General features: G+C 40.0%; 3 protein-coding genes and 2 long non-coding RNA genes across 8 annotated transcripts in view; 4 read left to right on the forward strand and 1 right to left on the reverse strand.

The window, feature by feature from the left end:
* Positions 1-25067, reverse strand: part of LOC127988268 (V-set domain-containing T-cell activation inhibitor 1) — a 172257-nt gene that overhangs the window by 65005 nt on the left and 82185 nt on the right. The window contains exons 2-3 of one of the 4 annotated variants that reach the window (XM_052590930.1): positions 634-774; positions 81-138 (exon numbers count right to left, since the gene is read on the reverse strand). The exons of 2 other annotated variants lie outside the window; for them this stretch is intronic. In XM_052590930.1, coding sequence (XP_052446890.1) covers positions 81-88 — 8 coding nt within the window. In that variant the 5' untranslated portion in view covers positions 89-138; positions 634-774. The remainder of the gene's footprint in view (positions 1-80; positions 139-633; positions 775-25067) is intronic. One more of the 4 variants, XM_052590929.1, reaches the window with a different exon arrangement.
* LOC127988261 (uncharacterized) lies at positions 3948-5645 on the forward strand. Its single transcript, XM_052590910.1, has 2 exons — positions 3948-4644; positions 5106-5645. Exons 1-2 carry the CDS (start codon positions 4264-4266, stop codon positions 5406-5408), a joined length of 684 nt encoding a protein of 227 aa, XP_052446870.1. The 5' UTR covers positions 3948-4263; the 3' UTR covers positions 5409-5645.
* LOC127988277 (uncharacterized) lies at positions 5691-7583 on the forward strand. The gene is made up of 6 exons (XR_008161604.1): positions 5691-5763; positions 5862-5937; positions 6047-6284; positions 6416-6577; positions 6881-7029; positions 7137-7583. It is a non-coding gene; the product is annotated as an uncharacterized LOC127988277 (long non-coding RNA).
* Positions 13445-15115, forward strand: LOC127988282 (uncharacterized). Its single transcript, XR_008161609.1, has 3 exons — positions 13445-13521; positions 13977-14061; positions 15031-15115. It is a non-coding gene; the product is annotated as an uncharacterized LOC127988282 (long non-coding RNA).
* LOC127986878 (uncharacterized) lies at positions 15367-23420 on the forward strand. Its single transcript, XM_052589136.1, has 4 exons — positions 15367-15474; positions 15701-15851; positions 15936-16063; positions 22682-23420. Exons 1-4 carry the CDS (start codon positions 15367-15369, stop codon positions 22982-22984), a joined length of 690 nt encoding a protein of 229 aa, XP_052445096.1. The 3' UTR covers positions 22985-23420.

A 25067-nucleotide genomic window follows, 5' to 3' on the forward strand; every position in this document is an offset into this window, starting at 1 on the left:
CTTCACGTGAACTTGTGTGTGTATCTGCAAGTGCAAGTATACAATGTATACATATACAACGATGCAAGTATTTACTTTACCTACACATGCTTGCGAAGGGTTGATGTTGAGATTTTATAAGCTGCTAGTTTGGTCTCCCTAGGCAAACACAGCAAAATAGAGGATAGGGGATCACTTCATTTCCTTCGAGTTCAACTTAAAGGTTAAAACTTAAACAGTTTACTGAGAAAATGCGCCAAAAAATGCTGAAAATGAAGTGGATTTGCGCATCTTCTCTATTAACAACGGCTCTGTGTAGTAACAGCTGCTCTATGTGAAATCAGGCACCTGATGGAATTAACCGCTGATTAGAAAACCGGCTTTACTGACGAGATGCGCATTAACGATCGGCCGATCGTGATCGGAGCACCCCTACTTGTTACTAAAACTTAATTTGAGCCTGAGAGGGTTAAGACTTCTTAATTAAAATTTAATTATATTTAATTATATCATATGATACAACTTTATATTCTAAAGCAAAAATATTTTGTCTTGGATTGAATAATAGACATTTATATTTACATGCATACATTTGTAAAAATACGCTTTGTAAAATGTACATCAGCTGGTCTATGTAAAAACATCAAACTTTACCTTCGGAGAATGCCAGTTTCCCATAAGTCCATGTTGACACCAGTGAATTACTGTGTTTAACACCAGATGTACACGTTCAACTTCCAAAACCAGACGTGGTTCATTTAGAAGCAATCATCTTTAGTTTTATTGAAGTAAATACTGGAATAATAAAAAAACAAAACAAATTTATTACACATTCTTCCAAAACAATGAATGAAGCAATTCACAGTGACAAATACACGAATGTAAAATTAAGCTTTTTATATCATTTTGTATCATTAATATTGATTTCATCATGCACAGTCATTATGTTGGGGACTGCAAACAGCTTTGGATCCAATTAGTTTTTTTCTAATTAAAAGCATCATGTATTACAAATATAACACTGCATTTAGCCAATGCAAGCAAGATAATGAACAAATACATTACACATGTATATTATGTTACGTAAGCTCACATTACATGCATACACATATCCTGTGTTAGCTATACATTCAATGCACAAATAAATTCACAACAGTCTGCATTTGTTGTCCGCATCCTATATAGTACCCACTTTTATTTTGAAAAATGTTTCACACATTTAATTTCACTTTCCCCAGCAACAAAACATAAAATTTTAGCGAAATATAAAAATATATATACATTGTTTTTTGAGTCATGCGTGTCATTTTTGATTGGTTTACAGTGTTAATTACTTTTAGGCGTGTCTTGTTTCTTGTCTTTAAATGTTCTGCTACAGTATAGAAAATCATCAGTAGCGTGTTACTGGCATCCTTATTGGCATTTTATAAAAATAAAAATAGCCCACATTTCTACATCACTTGTATCACACAGATCGGATTGACTTTTTTGGTGGATAAGGGCGTAATCTATTTATACAGAGCGCCCCAAAGATGATGTTGTTAAGTTAATTAGAAATTTCTATTGCACATGTAGGCTATTATATCATTTGCTTCATAAAAAAAGGGCACACACAATGAAGCCCAGCCGTTACATGACCAACCTTCAATGTTGAAATATGCTTGAAATAAGGTCAGTTGTTGTTTTAACGTTGAAACAACATTCATACAACATTTAATGCTGAAAACCAGCCGGCACATGACCAACCATCAACATTGAAATATGTCTGAATGACAGTTGTTGTTTCAACATTGAAAAATGTTTAATGCTATTTGGTTGAAAAAGGGTAACAAAAATGCTTGTAAATCAACATAATTTTTTTTTTCTTTAAAGTTAATCAACTTATGTCTTCAACAGCATAAAAGATAAATTTCTGCCTTATAAATTATTATTATTAAATTAAGATCATTATTATTATTTTAGCATTTTACAATATTTTGATTATGAAACCTATTCCAAAATCTAAAGGTACACTCTAAAAAATGTTGGGTTATTTTTTCTACCCAACCGCTGGGTTAAGTCTGTTGGGTCATTTTATTGGGTTATTTTCTCAGTGTTGGGTAGTTTTTAGTGTAACCCAGCCGCTGGGTTACCAGTTGGGTCAATTTTAGTGACAGTTGACACAGTGAACCCCTCCCCCTCCTCGACGCCTCAACTCTACCTTCGCGCCGCGGGCATTTTGAATCACCTCAGGAGTCGAGAGCCATCGTTTTTCAGCGAGGACAGCTGTTATTCGGAGAAAAAAGAGTATGTGTGTCTGTTATTTTTATCTATACAACTATAAAATAACAGAATATGCAAAATAAGGCGGTTCGCTTGACATTAACAGTTTTAAAAAGTAACTCCTTGCTTCGTAAGCTTTGTAGGCTAGTCTGTTATGTTACAGCTTTTTCATGCTTTTTGAATAAATCGAATGTCTCCTTTGGTAAACATTTCCTCTGAAATACGTTACTTACACCATTGGTTCCCAACCTGGGGTCCGCGCCCCCCTCAGGGGGGCGCCAGAGTTCACAGGGGGGGGCGCGGGAGCATAAAATGTTCTACTAATAATTTTATATAAAGATATTTTTTCAAAGTTTTAAAAAAAATCATATGCTAACAATGCCGATATCAATTACAATTTCGTTATTTTAAATATAGGCGCGTTGCGCGTGGCAAGCGCGCTCATAATGTAAGATACGTCGGCGCGACCACAACAGTGCCCAACATCAAATGGCAAACATAATGAAAGCGGAACGAAACTGCTCGTTATTGTGTGGTTGATGGACCGTTTATCAGTTTGGGCCAGTGCAGCGCGAGCCGATCGTGATCATGCGATGCTGTTACTACACAGCGCTAATAAGAGATCCAGTAAAGAAAGCATTTGAATTTGCCACAGAAGTAATAACATCGCTGCAAGATCTAGAGAGAAACATTCACATTTCTCTGTTATTAACGGATCAAACAGCACGTGGAAACCAGGAAGAAACATTGTGCCGTGAATGAACTATCCAGTGTCCAGATCTGCAACATTCACCATGTATTTACTGTAGTAACACTAACTGCAACCATGAAAGTAGCCTATAATGCCTTCAAGTAACATTACGTCGGTTTTATTTTGACATTATGAATACAATTGCTGCCCTCAAATGTTAATCTGAAATAAAATAAACCTTGGTTTATAACTACTACAATATTTCATTTTTTCCAAGAAGCTGTTTTGTTTTATATGCTCATAAGAAGAATAAATTATAGCTCCAGAATTACTCAAAGTAAAAAATATCACACTTTATTATGTTAGTTTTAATATCGAACTGAACCGTGAATTTTGTGAACCGTTAAACCCCTTATATATATATATATATATATATATATATATATTAGTGCTGGGAAAAAAATTTATTGCATTCAAAATAAAAGTTTTTGTTTGCATAATATATGTGTGTGAACTGTGTATAATTATTTTGTATATAAATACACGCATATGCATGTATTAATTTAATTTTTTTTCCATGTATATAATGTATATACAGTAGCCTAATACATAATTTATATTATATATAAATAATTTATATATAAATAAATAAAAATATTAAATATATACATGCATATATGTGTATTTATATATACAAAATAATTATACACAGTACACACATATATAATATGCAAACACAAACATTTTTATTTTGGATGCGATAATTTTTTTCCCAGCACTAATATACATTATATATATATATATATATATATATATATATATATATATATATATATATATATATATATATATGGGGGAGGGGGGGGGTCCCGGATTGTTAAATATGTACATGGGGGGGGCCCCAAGGAAAAAGGTTGGGAACCACTGACTTAAAGTATATGAGCTATTTAGTTGGTTTAAGGTAGATATTGAGATACATGACGCGAGTGTCGCGTCATAAAGCAAACATTTAAAGGCCATCTTTCAATTTAATTTTATAACTTAATTTATACAGAATATTGCATGAAAATGTAAATTTAAAAAGACATACATAAGAATACATATGTTTTACAACACCCACGGGCAGAAATTAAGAAAAAAAGTGCCTATTCTAAGCTACGCTCCAAAAACCCGCCTTTTCCCAGAGAACGCGTCATATGACGTAACGACAGGCAAACATAGGCGCTGCAGCCTTGGTTCTCAGTGTGGGTTTACGTAGTCTGAGAGGTGGAAACAGAAAATAGAGATTGTCGTTCTCGTTATTATAGTTATAGTAGGTTTGAGTTGTCACAATGGTGAATTCTTGTGTTTGTTTTGGATGCAACAACTCCAACTTGTCTGGCCATCGGGTCCACCGATTTCCAAACAAGAAACACAAAGATTTCCGTGCTTGGATACGTTTCTTCCAGGCAAAGAGAAGCAATTTCGCTGCCTCCTCGTTGACAAGACACACGGTGGTATGTGAAAAACACTTCACACCGGACAGCTACAACCAAGGAGATCTTATGGAATTTCGCATGGGATTTCTACGAAAAGAGTGGGTTAGGCTGGCAAATGGAGCTGTGCCATCGGTGCATGCAGGTCCACCTGCAAAATCTGGCGGGAGTGAAGAGTCTAACGTTAATGTTAGCACTAGGAGAGAATCTGCGCGTCGAAAAAGGGAGCTTTGCACAGTAAGTCTTATAATACCATATATAAATTGTTGTATCGAAATGTAGCTCTGCATGTAATTTCTGCAAATGTATTTTTCTTGACGTTATAATGGTCTTGGCATGGCACGAAAGCCCGCCTAGCTGCCGTCAGCTTACTCTTGTTACACCCCGTGAGGCGGCACATGAGCCTCCTGACACTTATTTTATTGAGCTATTAAGACCAGGTTCCAGAAAATGTTATTTTTTTAATAAAAAATTTATGTGGTTGCATTTGCATATTACTACTCGGTTAAATTCACGCATTTAACTTGTTTTAGCGCCCGCCAAATAGATTTAATGTCTTATTTGTCAACTGTCTATGAGGAGCTGAATTATAGTCTGTGAATGTACAGTATGTATATTAATAATTTGTGTCTTAACTATACAGGTTTTTTACTGGTTCATCTTAAAGCTGCTTGAGTATTGAATCTTGTATCTTTCAGGCCTGCGGAACTTGTGGTTATGAGCGTTACTGGCAAAACCAAGAGAAGGTGCATCGAAACATGCCTGCCTGCAACCTTTTACTCAGCGGTGCCATCCACTTCTCAGGTTGCATGGCTTCTCAGACAATCAGGATGCTGAAGCTGTTTGGACTGCAGTGCATAAGTCCTGGCACTTTTTTCTGCCATCAGCGCTATTACTCTATCCCTACCATCATGCAGGCCTGGAGGAATGAGCAGAGGGGGATCATCAGGGAGTTGAAGGAGACTGGGGGTGGATTGATCCTGTCTGGTGATTGCAGGTAGATTGGTCCAGCTCACGTCACTGATGTAGAACAGGTCAATGTGTTTTTGCATTAACCTATAAATGTAACTGTTTTTGACGTTCTTAGATCAGATTCTCCTGGACACTGTGCCAAATACGGTAGTTACTCCTTGATTGAGGATCGAATTAACAAAGTTTTGGATGTTCAGCTTGTCCAAGTAAGCTGATGTCACACATAAATCTTGTGTCTGATTTAGTTACTGATATTACTGTTACTGTTCAGTAATAATCAGTTGGTTTTACAGAGCTCAGAAGTCCCAAGCAACTCTCAGTGTGAGCTAGAGGGTCTAAAGCGGAGTATGCAGTTCTTGATGGACCAAGACATGCAAGTGGCAGGTAATGATGCTAGGAGAGATCTAAATCTGAACAGCATTGACAGGCACAGTATCACTCAAAATAAATTCTAAATTCTATAAAATCAATTTGTGTTTTAGGTGGCCAAGTGGGTACGTGAGAAAATGTGTTCAGAAGGAACAAGGCATTTCTTTGACGTCTGGCATATTGGGAAAAGTATGTATTGGGATGTTGGTAGTTCTATATAACAGACTTGTTTTTTTGTAGTTAAATTCACTTTCCTAATAATTAATTTGCTCTGCTCTGTTTGTCTGCTCTGGAACAGGTGTACAGAAAGCACTGGATGCTGCTGCAAAAGAGAGGGACTGTGAGGATCTGAAGCTGTGGAGGCCAGCCATCATCAACCATCTCTACTGGACCGCAGCTTCCACCCCTACAGGAGATCCAGATGAGATGCAGGCAAAATGTACAGGACATACATGAACACAGCACTCCTGCATTTGCCAGCTGCGCACATCCACCGTTGGAAGGAGAGGCAAGAAACAAGGAGTGGCTGGAACCAGGTACAACAGATGTCACATTTTTTTCAGTGCTTGTTTTAGTTTGGTTTTATCAATACATAACCCCATGTGTACTAATAATTACTTGTGTTATGAAATGCAAGGGATTATATGACAGAATACGTTTTATTCAGGATCACCAGCACCCACTAAACTGGAGAGTGTAGCTGCCAGGAAAGCACTGGTAAAGGATATTCGACAATTGTCACCTCAGCATCAGGCATTCTCCCTGGAGGCCTACCATTCCCTCATTCTGCACTTTGCTCCCAAACATACTGGCTTTTCTTTTACAGCAGGTAGTGTTATCACTTAAAAGTATCGATACTAATAAAATTAGTTTTTTTTTTCTTTTTTTCTCAATTTCAGGAAATGATGACAGAATGAATATGGCTAAAAACTAATGCAGTCTTGTATAGCAGACCAAAATGTTATAGACTGATAACAGCATTACATATTGTTTGCAAAAAAATAATTGCAAAGATGAGTCATTGTCTTAGACCCATTTGAACTGAAAACATTAATGTCATATATTTATTTTGCATTTCACTGCATTGGGTTAGCTTTGGAGACCTAATGTTCTAACTACTTATCTCGTACAGACTTCTCTTGGCAGCCCTACATTTCAATAGTAATGGCAACAGAGATGTAGCGCGAACTAGTGAGGGTGAGGGACGCTACGCTGTTCGCTACCCACGGTTTCGGAAAGGTGGCTGGGTAGTCCACCCCATCAAGGAGAAACCATCTTACGGTTAGTAGTTTCACTTAGTTTTTCAATATCTTTTTTGTGTGAATCTATCTATTTGTATGTGAGTCAACCATGTAACTAAATGTTTTCTAAACATTTCTCTCCTCAAGTATACGCAACAATTCTTATGGTCTCTCTGGTAGAGGAATACTGCAAGACACCGCAGGCCCTCTGCTGCACCGCCCCCCTCACCTCTTCCGTCCAGAAGGTTGCCAAGGATGAGGCAGTCAGCCTCCATCTCGCACGACACTCACGTTTTAACATGTAATAAAATATCAATTTTACCAGTAGTTTGTTTCACTATGGATTTATTAATCGTCTTCCAAGCGGGGCCACTGAAAACCTTTGTATGTCTGTCCCTCCTCTGCAAACTGCAACTTTATTGCTGACACAACACATGAAGGTATGGCTTTCCTAATGTTCCTGCCTAGTATTCCGTATGCCCAGCGGACAACCTGCCTGTATGCTGTGTATCGGAACTGCCTGTGGTGTAGATTGGGACATATATACATTTTGATCATACCATGTTTTCATAGTAAACAATTCCAATGGTAAATATTGCATGTCCTGTTGGCTGATATTCTACTGTACTACACAACCCCAAAGTTGTTTTTATAGTAAGTATATGGAAACCACTCAGTTTATAACCTGCTTAACAGGATTTACTATTTTGGTGTAGAAAAGCTATTTTGAATTGCAGTAAAATAATTTTTGCTCAAAACCTACTCTGGTCTGCTGGCTTGAAGAGGGCCATGCTCCTGTCTGAAGTTCATGTATGCTATCTGCAGCACAAAAGGATTCAGACAGGATGCTTCAAACCCTGGATGGAGTGTGAGGCAGGTAATGTCTTCTGGGGGATCAAGGTTTTGGACAAAGGACCAATAGGCGTCGACCTCCCTACAGCACACACTCTCCACTGCAGATGGCATAGCCTCACATCTACCACACAAACACCTGTTAAACAAATGTGCTAAGATAAACTCACTCTCCTTCCCTCCTTGTAGCTTTAGTGGTTGGTGTAAGACCTTGTAAGAAATGACATATAGACTACTTACTTCCTAAAACTTGGGTAAATATGAACTGTAAAAAGACACACCCCCCGTACAGTATAGGCTGTCAATTAGATCCATTTATCTGCATGCCTTACAACCAGTATCCCTCCACGTGACAATAAAAGATCCTTGTTACAATGACTGTATTTATATGAACAGCATATTCCCGTCCTAGCCGGAAGACTAACTGCTTTCATACAGGTACTCCACAGTACATGTGAGCTCATTTACATTATGTCCGTCGGAAATACTAAGAGGTGAGTAGTATAACAGCCGACTAAGTTCGGAATTTCAGCTGTCCGGTTATGTTGTTCAGATATACGGCCCAAACGCTTGACATCTGCAGAAACAGAACATGCGGACATCTAGATCTAAAAGCAGTTACTGATTAAACATCGGCTAGCAATTTCTACAAAATGTCACGATAAACTATGTTGTGTGGAAATGCACAGAATTTCTATCCCTATCCAGACTAGCTGACCGCCTACATCCTACAACATTCATTTAAAATCTGGGATCTAAATTAATTATTTTAAGACACATGTTGCTGGCATAGATGGTGACAATCTACATGGGTGCTTGAAAAACAACAAAGTCGACAGCAATATTGCTAAATATGATTTATTAAAGATACTGCAATGTGATAAACATGGAGACAACTTTAGCCACAATTAGCTATCGCCTGTGGTCACTCACCAAGACACCTGCCCAATTCTCAACTGATTCTCCTCACACCACAACTCTATCTCTCTCCTCTGTCCATTTACCCTTCCCCTTAACTCTCCCTGACCACTCTCTCGCCTAGGCGGCTCGAAATTATACGGCAATGGCCCATCGTAAGAGTTGACATTTATGCCAACTGCAACCTCTTCACTGTCTGACTCCATTACGAAGAGACGATGTTTACCGGCCGTTGCGTCACTTCCGATCAGAGCGTTTTTCACAACGGAAGTAATTTTAATCACAATTTCTTTTTAAAAACTGTTTTAATGCCAATTTATGATTAATTTCTTCATGCAAGTCCAGTTCCTACACTATTTATCTACACGTTCATTCACAATGATCTTCAACTTAAAAGATGGGCTTTAACGTTAAGTTATAACATTATATGCGACGCGACACTCGATCGCCTCATGTGTCCATAAACTATCGAATTTTGTTCAAAATTAGTAACTTAAGTACATCATGAGTCCATCTTCCAAACCGTTTTTTTGTCCTGTCTTGAAACACTAGGGTGCGTACAATAAGTGTTTATAATCTGACTAACGTTACTTTACACCTGTTGGACTGGGAAGTAGCTTATATACTTACAGCACTGGTCATATCCACAAACAGAGAGAAGTAACGTTTGCAGTCGTGACTTGTTTAATGTCTTAAAGCAGATATATAAAGCAGAGACCCACAGTTCTGCAGAGTTCAGCTCCATCCCTAATCAAACACACTTGAAGAAGTTAATCAAGGTCTAAGGGTTACTAGAAAGCCACAGGCAGGTGACCTTTTTTATCAAGGCTGGGGCACTACTGAGCAGAACTGTGGCTCCCCAGAACTGATGTTGACCACCCCTGCCCTTGTACAAAGCTGTCTTTTTTGTATATGCTTATATGCTCAAAAGTTAAGTGTATTAGAATTTCTCATGTGCTTATCTTTTTGATATACAGACCATTGTGTCTAATTTTGAATGCTTTTAATGTTTTTAAATGTGATGCCTTCTTAAAATTCACAGACACTGCCTCTTCTTTGCTCATACTCCCACTGACAGGGTGCAGAATAATGGATAATTTTGTACAGGAGAAGCTGAAAGAATGGAACTTGGAAGTCCTGATACCAAGCTTTAAAGGTAAACTTTATTTAGGTAAAATTAAAATGCACCTCTCTATATGTTCATTATAACCTAGTGTGTTCTGAGTAAGACAGTTTTCTTACGTTCTTCTCTTCTTGTCTTTTTTCTTCTCTTTCTCTTTACAGATGAACAAATTGATGAAGAAACCCTCCTGCTACTTGATGAAAAATCACTAGAAGCTATGATACCAAAAATAGGCCTGCGATTGAAATTTAAAAAGCACCTGAGAGAGCTGCTTGTGAGTGAAGAAATGCACATTTAGAATGGGATATATCTGCTTTAAGTGCAAAAAGACTGTTGGGGCCAATGTTCGTTTTTTGTTTTCGCATCTAAGAAGAATGCATAATGTATATAGTTCATCAAGTTATTTTGAGTGTGGCCAAGCCGGGTGTCATAGGACATTTAATTACAGCAGATCATTTAAGAGGCATCTGCTACAGCACCGTGTAGAGTCTGAGGCAGAAGTATCCAGCCAGTCAACACACTTGACTCAGACAATGACATTGAGGTCTGACAGCAGACCTCTGGCTTCTCAGAGTGAGCCTTTTGAGGAGGAAGATAATGCTGCTGAAGAAAATGCTGCTGATGACATGGAATGGGATGAGTTAGAGCAGAACACTATCACAGATCGAGTGGCCTTGTTTTTATCGAAATTGAGGGCAAAATCATCTATGACCCTATCTACTGTCAACTTTGTAGTTCAGCAAACATCTAGTTTGGTCTTTGATATTGTTGGTGCTTTACAAAGACAGACAATGTCATTCTTACAAAGGATTGGCCAAAGTGAGACTCCTGAAGGTCAACAGCTGAATCAGCAATTTGCAAATGCAGCACAACCTTTTCAATGCTTGGATACTGAACACAAGCAGATGAAATACTTTGTTCAAGCTGGGTACCTAGTTCAGCCAGTGGAGGAGCCTCTCCCTGGTGTCTCATACACCCAGCAGAGGGACTCACAGACAGGCACTGTAAAACAGGTGGCAGTGCAGGATACTTTTCAAAGGATTCCCTTACGTCCACTACTGAAACTCATTCTTGAGAGTCCAGGGACAATGGAGAAGATATTGGAGTGGAAAAGAAAGCTAAGTGACTCAAACAATCTGGATGACACCACTGTGTTCAAAACAAGTTCTATTTTCCTCACTGAGCCCTCTGTTCCTCTTCTGTTGTATAATGATGACTGTGAAATGGTTAATCCACTAGGCTCTAAGACCTCAATTCACAAATTGGGATTCATCTATTTCACTCTTAAATGTCTTCCCCCAGAGTGCCTTTCAAGTCTTGATTCTCACTTTCTTTTGGCAGTGTATAAGGCAGATGATGCCAAAACGTATGGTATAGATGCTGTCCTGATGTCAGTTGTTGATGATATCAATGATTTGGAAACAAATGGTGTGGAAGTAGACACGGCTCACTTCAAAGGCACATTGAAGGTTTGGGTTGCCCAAATTTGTGGGGATAATTTGGGGCTAAATTCAATCCTTGGCTATACAGACAGCTTCTCTGGAAATAGTGTTTGTCGCTGGTGCCACGTGAAGAAACTTGTCATGAGAACACAAACAATGGAAGATCCGTCACTGCTTAGGGATAAGGATGGCCATCTTTCAGATCTGGTGCAAAGTAATCCAACAGAAACTGGCTTAAAAAGACAGAGCGTTTTGAACAACTTGAAATACTTCCATGTGACAGAAAATGTAGCACCAGATATTATGCATGATATCCTTGAAGGAGTAGGTGCATATGAAGTTAAATTGGTATTAGGCTCTCTCATCTCTCAGAAGGTAATAACCTTAGACCAGGTTAATTACCGAATCACAAGCTACGATTATGGCTTCTGTGAGTCTTCCAACAAGCCATCCACAATCCGACCTCAAGAAATAAAAACACCAGACAGTTCGATGAAGCAGACAGCAGCACAAATGTGGTGCCTGTTAAGGCTTCTTCCTTTGATGATAGGAGATCTAATTCCAGAGGGAAACAAATACTGGGAGCTCTTGCTGCTTTTGTTGACCTGTATGGAATATATTTTTTCTCCATCCTTAACAGAAGATGCAGTATTATTTCTCAGACATCTTCTTCATGAGCATCACAGCCTTTTCCTGGAACTCTTCCCTGATAGACATCTAAAGCCAAAACATCATTTCATGCTGCATTATCCAGGTGCCATAAGGAGACTAGGCCCTCTGATGCACTACTGGTCCATGCGCTTTGAGGCCAAGCATGGTTTTTTTAAAAGGCTTGCCCATGTCACATGTAACTTCAGAAACATTTGCAAAACAATGGCCTTCAGGCATCAAATGTTTTTGTGTTACAGTCTTTTGTCTGATCACCTATTTGCACATCACAAAGAACTTGGTCCTGGTTGCACTACTCCACTTGCTTCCATTGAGGGATTTGATCAAGTCTGCCACAGATTTGAACATACTCCATCATTGACTGAAGTGTATATACCCTCTTGGGTGAAGTGGAAAGGGACAGAATATCGTCCAGGAATGACCCTCCTTGTGTCTCATTCTCCAGATGGTGAACCTCAGTTCGGAACAATTCAGAAGATTGTGGTTTTTGAGTCTGTCATCAATTTCATTGTTAGGAAATGGGACACAGTAGGATTTGAAAGACACTATTTTGCATGCTGCGTAATTCCCACTACTGTCATTGACTCTATTGATGTTGACTCCATTGATGATTACCATCCTCTCCATGTAGTGAGGTCATACAAGGAAGGGGACAGCAACCACTATGTGTCCATGCGCTACCGGCTGTTTTAAATGTCCCCTTTTTCAACTTGAAATTCCAAGGACCATTTTTTTTTGGACCGTTTACACACCTGTACAGACTTTTTGGAGATGCAACCATTTTTTCCCCTAGAAAGCTATCTTTAATCCACCGTATTTGTGTTTTACAATGTTTTGCGTAAGTATATATAGAATATATTATAACACTACACTATTTTAGCTAATTTAAGCTAGCATTGAAGCACTGTTGTGTGTAGAATAAACGTCAATATAAAAAATGCATGTCATAATTTGTAGCTTTATATTTGTTACAAGAAATGAAACCATGTCCATGTAGGTAACCCTTTTTCCATGTACTTTTATAGGAGCCACAACTAGAACAGATCAAAAGTGGATCAGCTTCCAAACCTCCTGTGGACCAACAATGTGAAGCAGAAATTCAGATGTCAGTGGAGGAAGTGCCAACATTTGTATGTGTTGTTGTCTTTCTGTACTTCAAATTAATTTACATAAAATCATACACATTCAGGTGCAACACAGTTTTGTCACATTTACTAAAATTAACAGTGGCTTTACTAATTTATATATGAGTAAAAACAAATCAACTGTCAAATGTGAAACTTTGTAAAAGAGATTTTCACTAGTGTTAAAGGGATATTTCAGCAACATTTAGTCAAATTTTTAGGATCTGCGGCTTGAATAGTTTGCTGCTTTGTCTTTTACAACAGAATATTTCTGAGGTCCTAATGAGCAGTGTTGAAGGCAAGGACGTATTGGCCAGTCTTGAAAAGAACACTTTATCCTTAAATCAGCGAAGATGCATGGTCAGGATACTAGTTTCACACCTTATGAATCGCTTTGGAGAAAAGTATGTATGCATTTGTCCATGATAAAAAGTATATTTTATTGCATATACATTTTTGTAAAAGGAAGTGAATTTAGGCCAAATTGTTGCATGAGCTCCCATAGTGGATTATGGCCAAGTACACACTGTAAAGTTGCAGGAGTGACAACTACATTTAAAATTAGAATTTCTGTAAATGCAGTTGTCGCTTCCTGCTATTTTCTGGAGTCAGTCCTGTGTAGAATGTGGTTGTTGCTCCTGTAAATTACTGAACTGTGTCTGTACATAACAGTACCAAGCACTTGAAGGTAAATTACAACCAAATGTAAACATTGTGTATGAGTCCTATGTCTGTCTAATGCTGGAAATTCTTTCATGTCTGTATTGAATTGATGTGTGACTTTCTCCTGAATTCTTTTTATTATTATTATTATTATTATTATTATTATTATTATTATTATTATTATTATTATTTCTAGCCCATCCTCTGAGCAAAAGATGTGTTTGGCTGTTTCTCTGGTTGAGCAATATCCCTGTCTTAAGGACTCCCAGGGTAAAGGCTATGTGAGTACAACTTTCTTATTGCCACATTTCTAAAGCTTTTCATTTTAAAAGGAAAAAATTGGTCTATGGTCTTGTTACATTCACAGGATACTATGGATTTGCTTGAAGCTGAAAACCTTATTTGGAAAGTGAAGAAAATTAGTAGCACATTCTATGGAGCAACTAAAAGAACTTGGTGATGGAAAAAATGAGATGAGAACAGAATATATTTTAATGCTTTTGCTTTCATTTATAAAACATTTGTGAGCAAATGCAAAAACATTGAAAAAATATTTATCCTCCTATCTCATATTTTTTCCATCACCATGTTCCTTTAGGGGCTCCATAGAATGTGTTTTTCATTATCTGTGCCTTTCCAAATAAAGTATTTAGTTCTGGTCACGTTCCTACAGGATACAAACTAGGGTTGTGACGGTGAGGAAATTTTTCCACTGGTTAATCGACACTTGACAACACCAGTAATACTGATATCACCGTGGTGGGGGGTCGTATGAATCTTAGTTTGAGTTTTTCCTCTTTCCCTCACTTTCCTTTGCTTAAATGGCTTGTAAAAGCACCGTGCACATTTTACTTTCACTTTTAGTGGCTATTCGGCATCAACTGCTTTGATTCAATTTAAGCAACAACAAAATACAACGTAGAACATAGAACTTTTATTAACAAAACGAATAAAAATACTCCATGCTATATGCCTAATATAAAAGAACAAATAACTTTTATAGTACCTCAAATAACACAAAGTTTAAATAGGTATAGATACAAAACAAAAAATCAGTAATGAATGAAGAACAAATAATTATGAAAAGCAGAACGTTTATTATCTAAACAAATAAGAATGTTTGGAGAAAAGGATGGCATAAACAATCATGTAAAATAATAAAGAAGAAAAAAACAGTTTAAATAAAATAAAAATCAGCAATAACTGTGGAACCAAATAAATGAGAATAAAAACTACTTTTATGTTTTAAGGAAGCATGGTTCAGCCCTGGACGAAGCCATCGTCCAGCTACTGGATTTCTGGAGGAACGCTTGCGAAATGTCAGGAAGAGAACCCCTCGTGAAAACTGCACAAGCCGTGAGAAAGAGGATTCTCAAGCCATAAGCAGCACCTTGGTTATACCAGGTAAAAATTTAAATTTGCTATCTTTTACTAAAAGCAAGTATTTATTATTTTGGCAAATATCCTTAATTTTGTTGTTAAAATTATATTTATTTGTAGAGCCAAGTATTTCACCTGACAGAGCAGTACAACTTGCAGAATGGCTTAAAAATAATATGTGTCCAGCTAACCAAGTTGCAGATTACATGACAGAAACAGCCATCCACAGGGCTCAGTGGATAAGAGCTAACGGGACAAAATCTATCGAGGAAATAACTTGTGAATTCCCTCGACTCCTTGATACGCCAGGCATGGTAGGTCCAAATCTGTGCATCTTTTTCCAGAAAGTCAGAATTCCTTTTGATGGTCATCAGGATGGGCGATGTGGCAAAAAAATAAACATGTTTCTTGTAGGGATATATTTTTAAATAGGGAAATTAGTTTACCTGTACTGCTCTGGAACACTGGAAGGCTGAAGACAGAGCATTGCCTTTTAATTTTTTTAAATAAGTTAATGCACTGTTGATTTCTCATTTTCAGATTTCACAAGACTTCTCTGTATTATTCCCCGACCACGCAGAGAGACTTTTCCAAACTTGGAAAATGAGTTTCAAAGACAAAATCCTTTGCTTTGCCAGCCAGGAGAAAAAGGCGCAGGAGCTTCTCCAGAATTTAGACAGTTTGTCTCCAGGTACAGTTGTGAATGCAAGAACTGATAGTTATTCATTAGAATAATGATGACAAAATAATTAATACAAAATATTAATCTGCACAGAAGTCCAAAGTGACGTTGCACTCAGGCTGCTTCCTGTAATACTGCCCACCCCTGTCTACAAAAAAGGGATGAAAATGTTCAAACCAAGCTTGGAAGAAAATATCAAGTCTTTCATTGAATTCAAGCATGTAAGTAATTTTGTATTGGACACATCACGTGCAAACCATACTAAGAGCAAATTAAAATGGCTAAACATATCAAGTGTTTATAAAGTCACTGTCATCAGCATTAAATTATTTATTTGTCATTGCTTAGAATCAGAAAAGAACTCCAAAAGCTATATACAGTGGCAAGAAAAAGTATTTGAAACTAGAGGTCGACCGATATTGGATTTTGCCGATACCGATAGCTAGGTTGGACCACACTGGCTGATACTGATAAATTAACCGATAATTAAAAAAAAAAACAGTACTTGTCACAGACACGCCAGGCTCCAACACCACCCAATCACAGCACGCGCCATCACCTGAGTACTAATCACACTCACCTGCTCCTCATCTACCTGCAATCTCCCCAGCACTTAAAAGTCACACACACACACGCAGTCACTGTCCGGTCTCGTTCGCAACTAGGTCTATACCTACCTGCTAACTCTAAGGACTAACCATATACCTGACTTACCTCTCTCCGGTGATCTCCAGTGTGCTCCTGTTCCCATCGTGTGTGTGTGTGTCATCTTCCTCCATCGTCTCAAGCCACCACTTCTCGGATCATCCCACCTTCCAAGACACCAGCACCGTATCCTCACCCATTGGTTCACCATTGCTCACCTTCACCTCTGCTTGTGTCAAATAAACATCATTCCCTGTCATTTTCAGTCTCCGGTCCCTGACTACCGTAACAGAAGAACGGACCCAGACCGAGCGACACAAGCATGAGCCTCACGGACCCCTTCCAGGACCTCTTTGACACGTTGCGTCGGACGATCACCAGAATTCCATCACCCCCTTCACCAGCGAGCACTTACGGAAACAACACCACCTCTTCCTCCCCTACCGTGCACGCCAGCCCCATGGCCAAACCGGTGCCCTTCTCTGGTTCGGCGGAGGAATGCAGCGGATTTCTCCTCCAATGCTCGCTGGTCCTGGAGATGCAACCGCACTTGTACCCCACCGAGCGATCTAAGGTAGCCTTCCTAATCTCCCAGTTGCAAGGTAAAGCTCTACAATGGGCCGATTCCATTTGGACCCAAAACAATTCTGTCATCCAGTCATATTCAAACTTTGTTGACCACTTCCGAGAATTTTTTGGGAGACCTGCCTGGGATTCATCCATTGGTGAGAAACTTTATAATTTAAAACAAGGAAAAATGACTGTCAATGAATATGCTCTTAAGTTCAGGACTCTCGTGGCCACAAGTGGATGGAATGAGCAAGCCTTGCTGACCACCTACCGTCAAGGATTGGATCCTTGAGTGCGGTTGCATCATGCTGCATACGAGGACACCATCGGGCTCGAACGCTTCATTCAACTATCCATCCGCTTCGCCACTCATATGCAGTCGTGCCTCGAAGAGCACCAGGGCAAGTCACATGCCAACTCACCCCTCTGCCGTCCAGAGACCGTCAGCTCCCCAGAACCAGCCCACGAACCCATGCAAGTAGATTCCACTCGACTCTCGACGACTGAACGGCAAAGTCGGCTGGCCCAGAATCTCTGTTTATACTGTGGATCTCAGGGGCATATCATCTCCCTATGCCCCGTCCGCCCTCCTCGTCCCATGGTGAGTGCCGTTTTCCTTTCCAAGTATCAGATGAAGCCACTCACCACTGTTGTGACACTTACTGCCGCTAATGTTTCCCCTCCAGTCCATGCACTCCTCGATTCTGGGTCAGCCGGCAACTTCATCTCCGGCACCTCACTACCACTGCAACGCCGTCAGCCTACCAGATCCATTCAATAACTGGAAAACCGCCAAGCAGGAGACAAGTTCGCCGTGGTGTCGGCCCTCTGACCCTCCAGATCGGGCTGCTTCATGTGGAGAAGATCCATCTGCTGGTTCTGGAGGAATCCACTGCTGACGTGATTCTAGGGCGCCCATGGTTGGAGCAGCATAATCCGGTAATCTCGTGGAGGACCGGCGAAGTCCTGAAGTGGGGCGATTCCTGTTTCCAAAGCTGTCTGTCTGGACTTCCGGTTCCATCCACTCCTCTCCCAGAACCACTGCCTGTCTATACCACCTCCATTGAAAGCCCAGTTGAAAGACAATCGGTGAATATCCCATCATGTTACGCCCCCTTCAGTGACGTCTTCTGCCCCAAACGGGCCTCCAAGCTGCCTCCACACCGGCCATGGGACTGCGCCATAGATCTGCTTCCGGGTGAGCCAGTGCCAAGGGGAAGGATCTACCCCCTCTCCATCCCGGAAGAGAAGGCAATGGAGGATTACATCAAGGAGGTGCTGGCGCAAGGCTACATCCGTCCATCTACTTTCCCTGCTACTTCGAGCTTCTTTGTGGAGAAAAAGGACGGAGGCTTGCGGCCATGTATTGATAATCGCTCCCTCAACAATATCACCGTGAAATTCCGCTACCCTCTTCGTCTCGTCCCAGCAGTCCTGGAACATCTCCGTGGTGCCACTGTCTTCACCAAGTTGGACCTCCGCAGCGCGTATAACCTCATCCGAATACGTGAGGGGGACGAGTGGAAGACAGCCTTTATCACCCCTACTGGTCACTACGAATATCTTGTTATGCCGTATGGTCTAGTTAACGCCCCCTCCGTATTCCAGGATTTCATTCATGAGGTGCTCCGGGAGTTTCTCCACAAGGTCGTCCTAGTCTATATCGATGACATCCTCATCTACTCCCGGAGCCTAGCGGAACATCAACGCCACGTTGCGGAGGTCCTGCAACGCCTGAGAGAGTTCCAACTCTATCTTAAAGCAGAGAAGTGCTCCTTCCATCACCCCTCAGTGCAGTTCCTTGGCTACAACATCGATAACAGTGGCATCCGGATGGAAGAGGGGAAGGTGGATGCCATCCAGAACTGGCCAACACCCACTACCCTAAAAGAACTCCAACGATTCCTCAGTTTCGCTAACTTCTACCGCCGCTTCATCCAAGACTATAGCTCCATCACCACTCCTCTCACAAGCCTCCTCCGAAATAAACCCAAGTTTCTGTCCTGGACCCCAGCCGCCACGGAGGCGTTCAATTCCCTGAAGGAGGCCTTCACCACAGCTCCCCTCCTGGTCCACCCCGATCCCGATAGGCCATTCATCGTGGAAGTCGACGCCTCCACCAACGGGGTAGGAGCGGTGCTCTCCCAGCAGCAGGGGAATCCCAGCCGATTCCATCCATGTGCCTTCTTTTCCCGCAAGCTCAACCCGGCGGAGGCTTATTACGACATCAGCAACCGCGAACTCTTAGCCATCAAGTTGGCACTTCAGGAGTGGAGGCATTGGCTGGAGGGAGCCAAACACCCATTCCTAGTACTCACAGACCACAAAAACCTTGAATATCTGTGCATGGCAAAGAGGCTTAACCCCAGGCAGGCTCGATGGGCTCTATTCTTTACCCGCTTTAATTTCTCAATTTCCTATCGGCCCGAATCCAAGAATGTCAAGGCTGACGCCTTATCCCGTTGTTACACTCCTGAAGAAAACCTGGAGGAACCGTGCAAGGATGTAGGGAATGCGCCATCTTGAAGAGTCCCCGTCACCTACCATCTGGCAAACTCCTCCCTCTGCCCGTTCCTAACCATCCATGGTCACACCTAGGGGTGGACTTCATCACAGACCTACCACCTTCGAAAGGCTGCACATGTATTCTTGTAATTGTTTATAGATTCTCTAAATCATACCGTCTTATTCCTCTGAAGGGACTACTCACGGCCATGGAAACCGCGGAGCTGATGTTCAACCACGTCTTCCGGTACTTTGGCATCCCTGAGGATATAGTTTCTGACAGAGGTCCCCAATTCATCTCCCGAGTCTGGAAGGCCTTTCACTCCCTCCTAGGTGTGGCCGTCAGCCTGTCATCTGGATACCACCCTCAGTCAAACAGGCAGACGAAGATGAAAATCCAAGAGATTCATCGCTTCCTCCGTACCTTCTGTCACGGCCACCAGGACTCTTGGAACCAGTTCCTGGGGTGGGCCGAGTACGCACAGAACTCCCTGCGCCAACCTTCCACCGGACTCACTCCATTCCAGTGCGTGCTCTGCTACCAGCCCCCGCTCTTTCCCTGGTCAGGTGAACCCACAGACATACCATCCGTCGACTACTGGTTACGAGAGAGCGAGAGGGTCTGGGACTCGGCCCACCATCAGCTACAATGGGCCCTACGTAGACGCAGGTTGACAGCCGACCTTCACCGCTCCGAAGCTCCAGCCTACCAACCAGGACAGAAGGCCTGGCTGTCAACCCAAGACATCCGCCTGCGTCTACCATGCCGCAAACTGAGTCCCAGATTCATTGGCCCATTCACCATCGCAGAGCAGATCAACCCAGTCACATACAAGCTACACCTCCCTCCTGAGTATCGTATCCACCCCACGTTTCATTTATCACTCCTCAAACCTCACCATCCTTCTGACTCCCTCTCCACAGAGCCTGGCGTAGCCGCAGCCAAAGCCCCCCTCCCACTCATCCTGGACGATGGTACTGCCTACGAGGTTCGCGTGATCTTGGATTCCCGACGCCGTGGTGGACAACTCGAATATCTAGTGGACTGGGAAGGTTATGGTCCAGAGGAACGCTCATGGGTCCCATGCAACAATATCCTGGACCCGAACCTGCTGGACACCTTCCACACCAATCACCCTGACAGACCTGCTCCACGGGGAAGAGGAAGACCACCACGACGTCGGGGTCCTCGGCCCTCAGGAGCGGGCATGGGGAGGGGGGTACTGTCACAGACACGCCAGGCTCCAACACCACCCAATCACACTCCTTTTTAATAGTTAAATTAAAGTTTCTTAATCATAAAGCAAGTCTTCTATCTGCGTTTTCTGCATTGCGGAAAACATAGGGCCCTACATTTATCCCAGCACAATGTAAACTCTCACACTTTAACTGCTTCTATTCTTGAATCAGTAAGTCACTAAAAGACTTTGTGATTATCTAATCAAAATAAAAGGAGAACTCCCCGGTATCACACACACTCCGGACGCGTCGCGTTCAACTCGAGCAGCGGTCTAAAATGGTTTATTTATTCACCAAATGGACACAAGTTTATTTCAAGGATGAACAATGAGGCAAAGAGAAATTTGAAATTCAGTGTTTAAAAAACGATAAATCAGTCGACCTCTTATTTGAACCCTTTGGAATTAATTGGTTTTCTGCATTAATTGGTCATGTGATTTATATATTTCCTATTATGCAAACACAAAAGGATAGTCCCCCCCCCCCCCCCCACAAACCTGTAAGACCTTTGTTCATCTAAGAAACACAAATGAAGATATATGTAATGAAATCTGAGAAGTTTCTGTCCCTTCATTGACAGCCTACTCAACTACCAACTACTTTCAAGGCATCCAGAAAATGCTCACTTTGGCTCCATAAAAAAAAAAGACCTAAAGCACCATCAATGTAGAATTGAATTAGTGAAGCTTGAATACAGCCATCCCTCTTCCTCTGCTTTTGTCGTTGTTCTCTTGTGAATGTGCATTGGAGATTGATGTGGAAGTGGAAAAAATTTCTGTCACTTGAAAGTTGAAAGGTAGTTGAGTAGACTGTCAATGGAAGAACAGAAACCCCTCAGATTTCATTACGAATATTTTCATTTGTCTTCCGAAAAAACTAAAACAAAGGTCTTATGGGATTGAAACCATGTGAGAGTGAGGAATTTTAACAAAAATATTTTCATTTTTGGATGAAGTCTGTCTTTTAAGATTATAATTTATCATTATAATTATTTATGTCTTTATTGAACATCCCATTACTAAGAGTAAAAACATTCACTGATTATCAAGAAGGAAACACAGTGTATTAAAAGAAAGGGAGAGTGAACTAATTGAAAATTATGATTACATTTTACTTTTGTCTTCTGTGAAATATGTAAATATCAAACTTCTGAAGCATAGTATTAAATGGAAAAAATATGATATTTTAACAACAAAAAATCGTAAACTCATGAAAATTACAAAACATAAAAAGTTGTGGACTATCCAGGCAACAACAACAAGATTAGCTCATTTACAATCATTACAATAAAGACATGAAAGCTGTATCAGCTGTAAGTACATACTTGCATCCAAATCACAGCTGTTTTAATATAGACTGATATTGTGTGACTACTTGTCACTATGTCATTATGTAACGCAAGAAAAAAAAGATTGATAAAGGCATGTTCTGTTGTAAATTACCACTGGGAGACCACAAACATTTTTAATTGCCTGTATTGCTTTAATAGAAATAGACCCCCCACCCCCCCCACCACCACCAATTTTAATACACATTTTTTTGCCTGACATTGGGGGTGAAAACATTTATAACATAGAGAAGCTATGTGCACTAACTAGCATTTAGCAGTCTAGCATTTAATACTGAGCAGGACTCTATAGCCTAGAAGCCTCAGAAGGACTGGACTTGGACAGACTCAGCCTTACTAGGAATCAACCTTCCATTTGAGAAGCACCCTATAAAGACTGAATGATTAATTATGCAAATTAATGTAGAATGTAATTTGAGTCAACTCCACGATATATAAAATATTAATGACTGATTTTGTTTAATAATGCTGCATTTTGATATAGTGAAGTATAGTGAGTTGTATGTTTTTAACATTTTTCTGTTTTTAACAGGTTGGGACCAACATGGTTGAATATTTGAAGGAGGCAGAGCTCACTAAACCCTTCCCCTTTGTCCTTGGTCTTGGGGATGACAGTCAATGCCATCAAGCCTTTGTAGTTGTTGGCAAACAGGCACTGCATCAAAACACACTCCTTGGTGCTGTGGACACGTGCTTTAAACTTTTTTATGTTTTAGACATCCATTTCCCGAAGCAGTGTGCACCAGTGTGGGAGTTTTTGCAGACTGTTGTCTACAAACTCCCAGGAACTGAATCTCCTTCTGTAAGACTGCTCCGTGGATATTTGTCATGTTGAGCAGTACTGGAACCATGACAACTAACCCTTTCTAAAATGTTATGCAAGTTTATATTAAGAGGAAATTTGTCAGACTAATACATATATCTAAAGCATTTTACTTGTATCACTTTGTTCGTGTGCCTCTTTGTTAAACATACTCTCTAAAAAGTTATGAGTTTATATTAAGGGGAAAGTCATCTAACTAATATATATGAAGCATTGTACTTGTGTCTTATACTTGTGTATATAATGTAAATGTTTAAATCTAAGCTAATTTAATTTATTGATATTTATTTTTTTATATTTATAAAATGGAAGTTGTATTTATATTTTATATGCTGTTTTATTGTTCATTGAGCATGAAAAAATATCATGCTTTTTTGCTATATGAATTATATATGCTTTTATGTCTTGCATTTGGATGTTCTTTATTAATAAATCTTCACCTTTTGAGTTATTACTGTTGCTTTTAGTGATTCTCTGTGATTTTATTATTATTATTATTATTATTATTATTATTATTAATAAACCTATTTCAGGTTTGTTTTTAACCAGCAATGTAGTCATTTTAATCAATAATGGAGTTAAATAAAACAACCCAACAAGTTGGGTCAAAGATTTAACCCAACCGGCTGGGTTAAAACAACCCAACGCTGGGTTTGTCCATATTTGACCCAGCGTTGGGTTGCCAAAATAACCCAAGTTGGGTTGTTTTAACCCAGCATTTTTTTAGAGTGTATGTTAAAATATTATCATTAATTTTTTGCTCACCTCAGCTCTTATCTTACAAGGCTTCATGTTTGAGTCTTTGTTCATCACGTGACCCATAAGCTTTAACCTATGCTGTCTAAGCCGGAAAGATAAACTGATTAGTTCAACTTTCGAGTCTTTCGTTCATTTGTCTTTTGTAGAGAAATTAATTCATAATAAAATGAATTAATAATTAATTTCCTTACAAACGGGTACATAGTTATTATTATCATCATCATCATTATTATAAATAATTATTTACTCTTACAGTTATGCAATGCGTTTCTGGTCTCAAATTTTATTTCTTACAGTTTATAAATGTGTGAATTTTTTTCATGATGGTTCTTTTCCATAACAATGAATATGGTAACAAAAGGTAATAAATAGTTGGTTATTATATTATTATTAAGCCTCTTTCTGGCTCAGACAGCATATGATTAGCTAATGGGTCTGTCACTTGAGGAACGAACGATGTACAGTTCTCTCTCCACCTTCCTTTAATACCACGACTTAGGTGCCCTTGAGCAAGGCATTGAACCCCCAACTGCTCCCCGGGCACCGCAGCATAAATGGCTGCCCTCTGCTCCGGGTGTGTGCTCACAGTGTGTGTGTGTGTTCACTGCTCTGTGTGTGTGCACTTCGGATGGGTTAAATGCAGAGCACAAATTCTGAGTATGGGTCACCATACTTGGCTGAATGTCACGTCACTTTCCCTTTTTCACTTTGATTTGAAAGAAAACTGCGCATCAGTGCAGCACAACTGACACAGTTCAGCGTAAGCTGCCTGCGTACTGCTTTAACCAACTCTGTTAATCTTGTTTTTCCCATCAAATAGCTGATCCAAAATGTGTTTCTTTTCAATAAAATGAATAAAACATTCCAAGGAAAGGTGGAAATTAAGCACCAAAATAGCCATTTGTTAAGTATTTTATAATTAAAAGGGTTGGGGTAGTGACTAATTATCCCATAGGGCGGCATCCATTTGATAACTTTAATAAATATTTTCATTATAACTATTGTACTACATAAAATGTCTATAAAGTATCTGCCATTATTGCCACTAAGTAAAAAATGCATCTATCTACACAATGCAAACATACCTACTGCTATTTTTAAAGTGTAAATAAAATCTATTGCTATTTTCACTTAGAGTAAATAAACTGCCAAATAATGCTGTTTTACTCTGTGTATATTTAAGTGATTTACACTTGAAATATACGTTTATTTGAGCGATTGTCAGTTTCCAACGAAGTGAATGATTAGCCAAGATAAAGTAATCGTGGTCTGTGAACCACGTCACCATGTGAAATCATGGTTAAATGACACTTAAACAGTGTCGCGTGCATTGAAA

This window comes from Carassius gibelio, chromosome B22 (genome assembly GCF_023724105.1).
Source record: "Carassius gibelio isolate Cgi1373 ecotype wild population from Czech Republic chromosome B22, carGib1.2-hapl.c, whole genome shotgun sequence".
Classification (NCBI taxonomy): Eukaryota; Metazoa; Chordata; class Actinopteri; order Cypriniformes; family Cyprinidae; genus Carassius; species Carassius gibelio.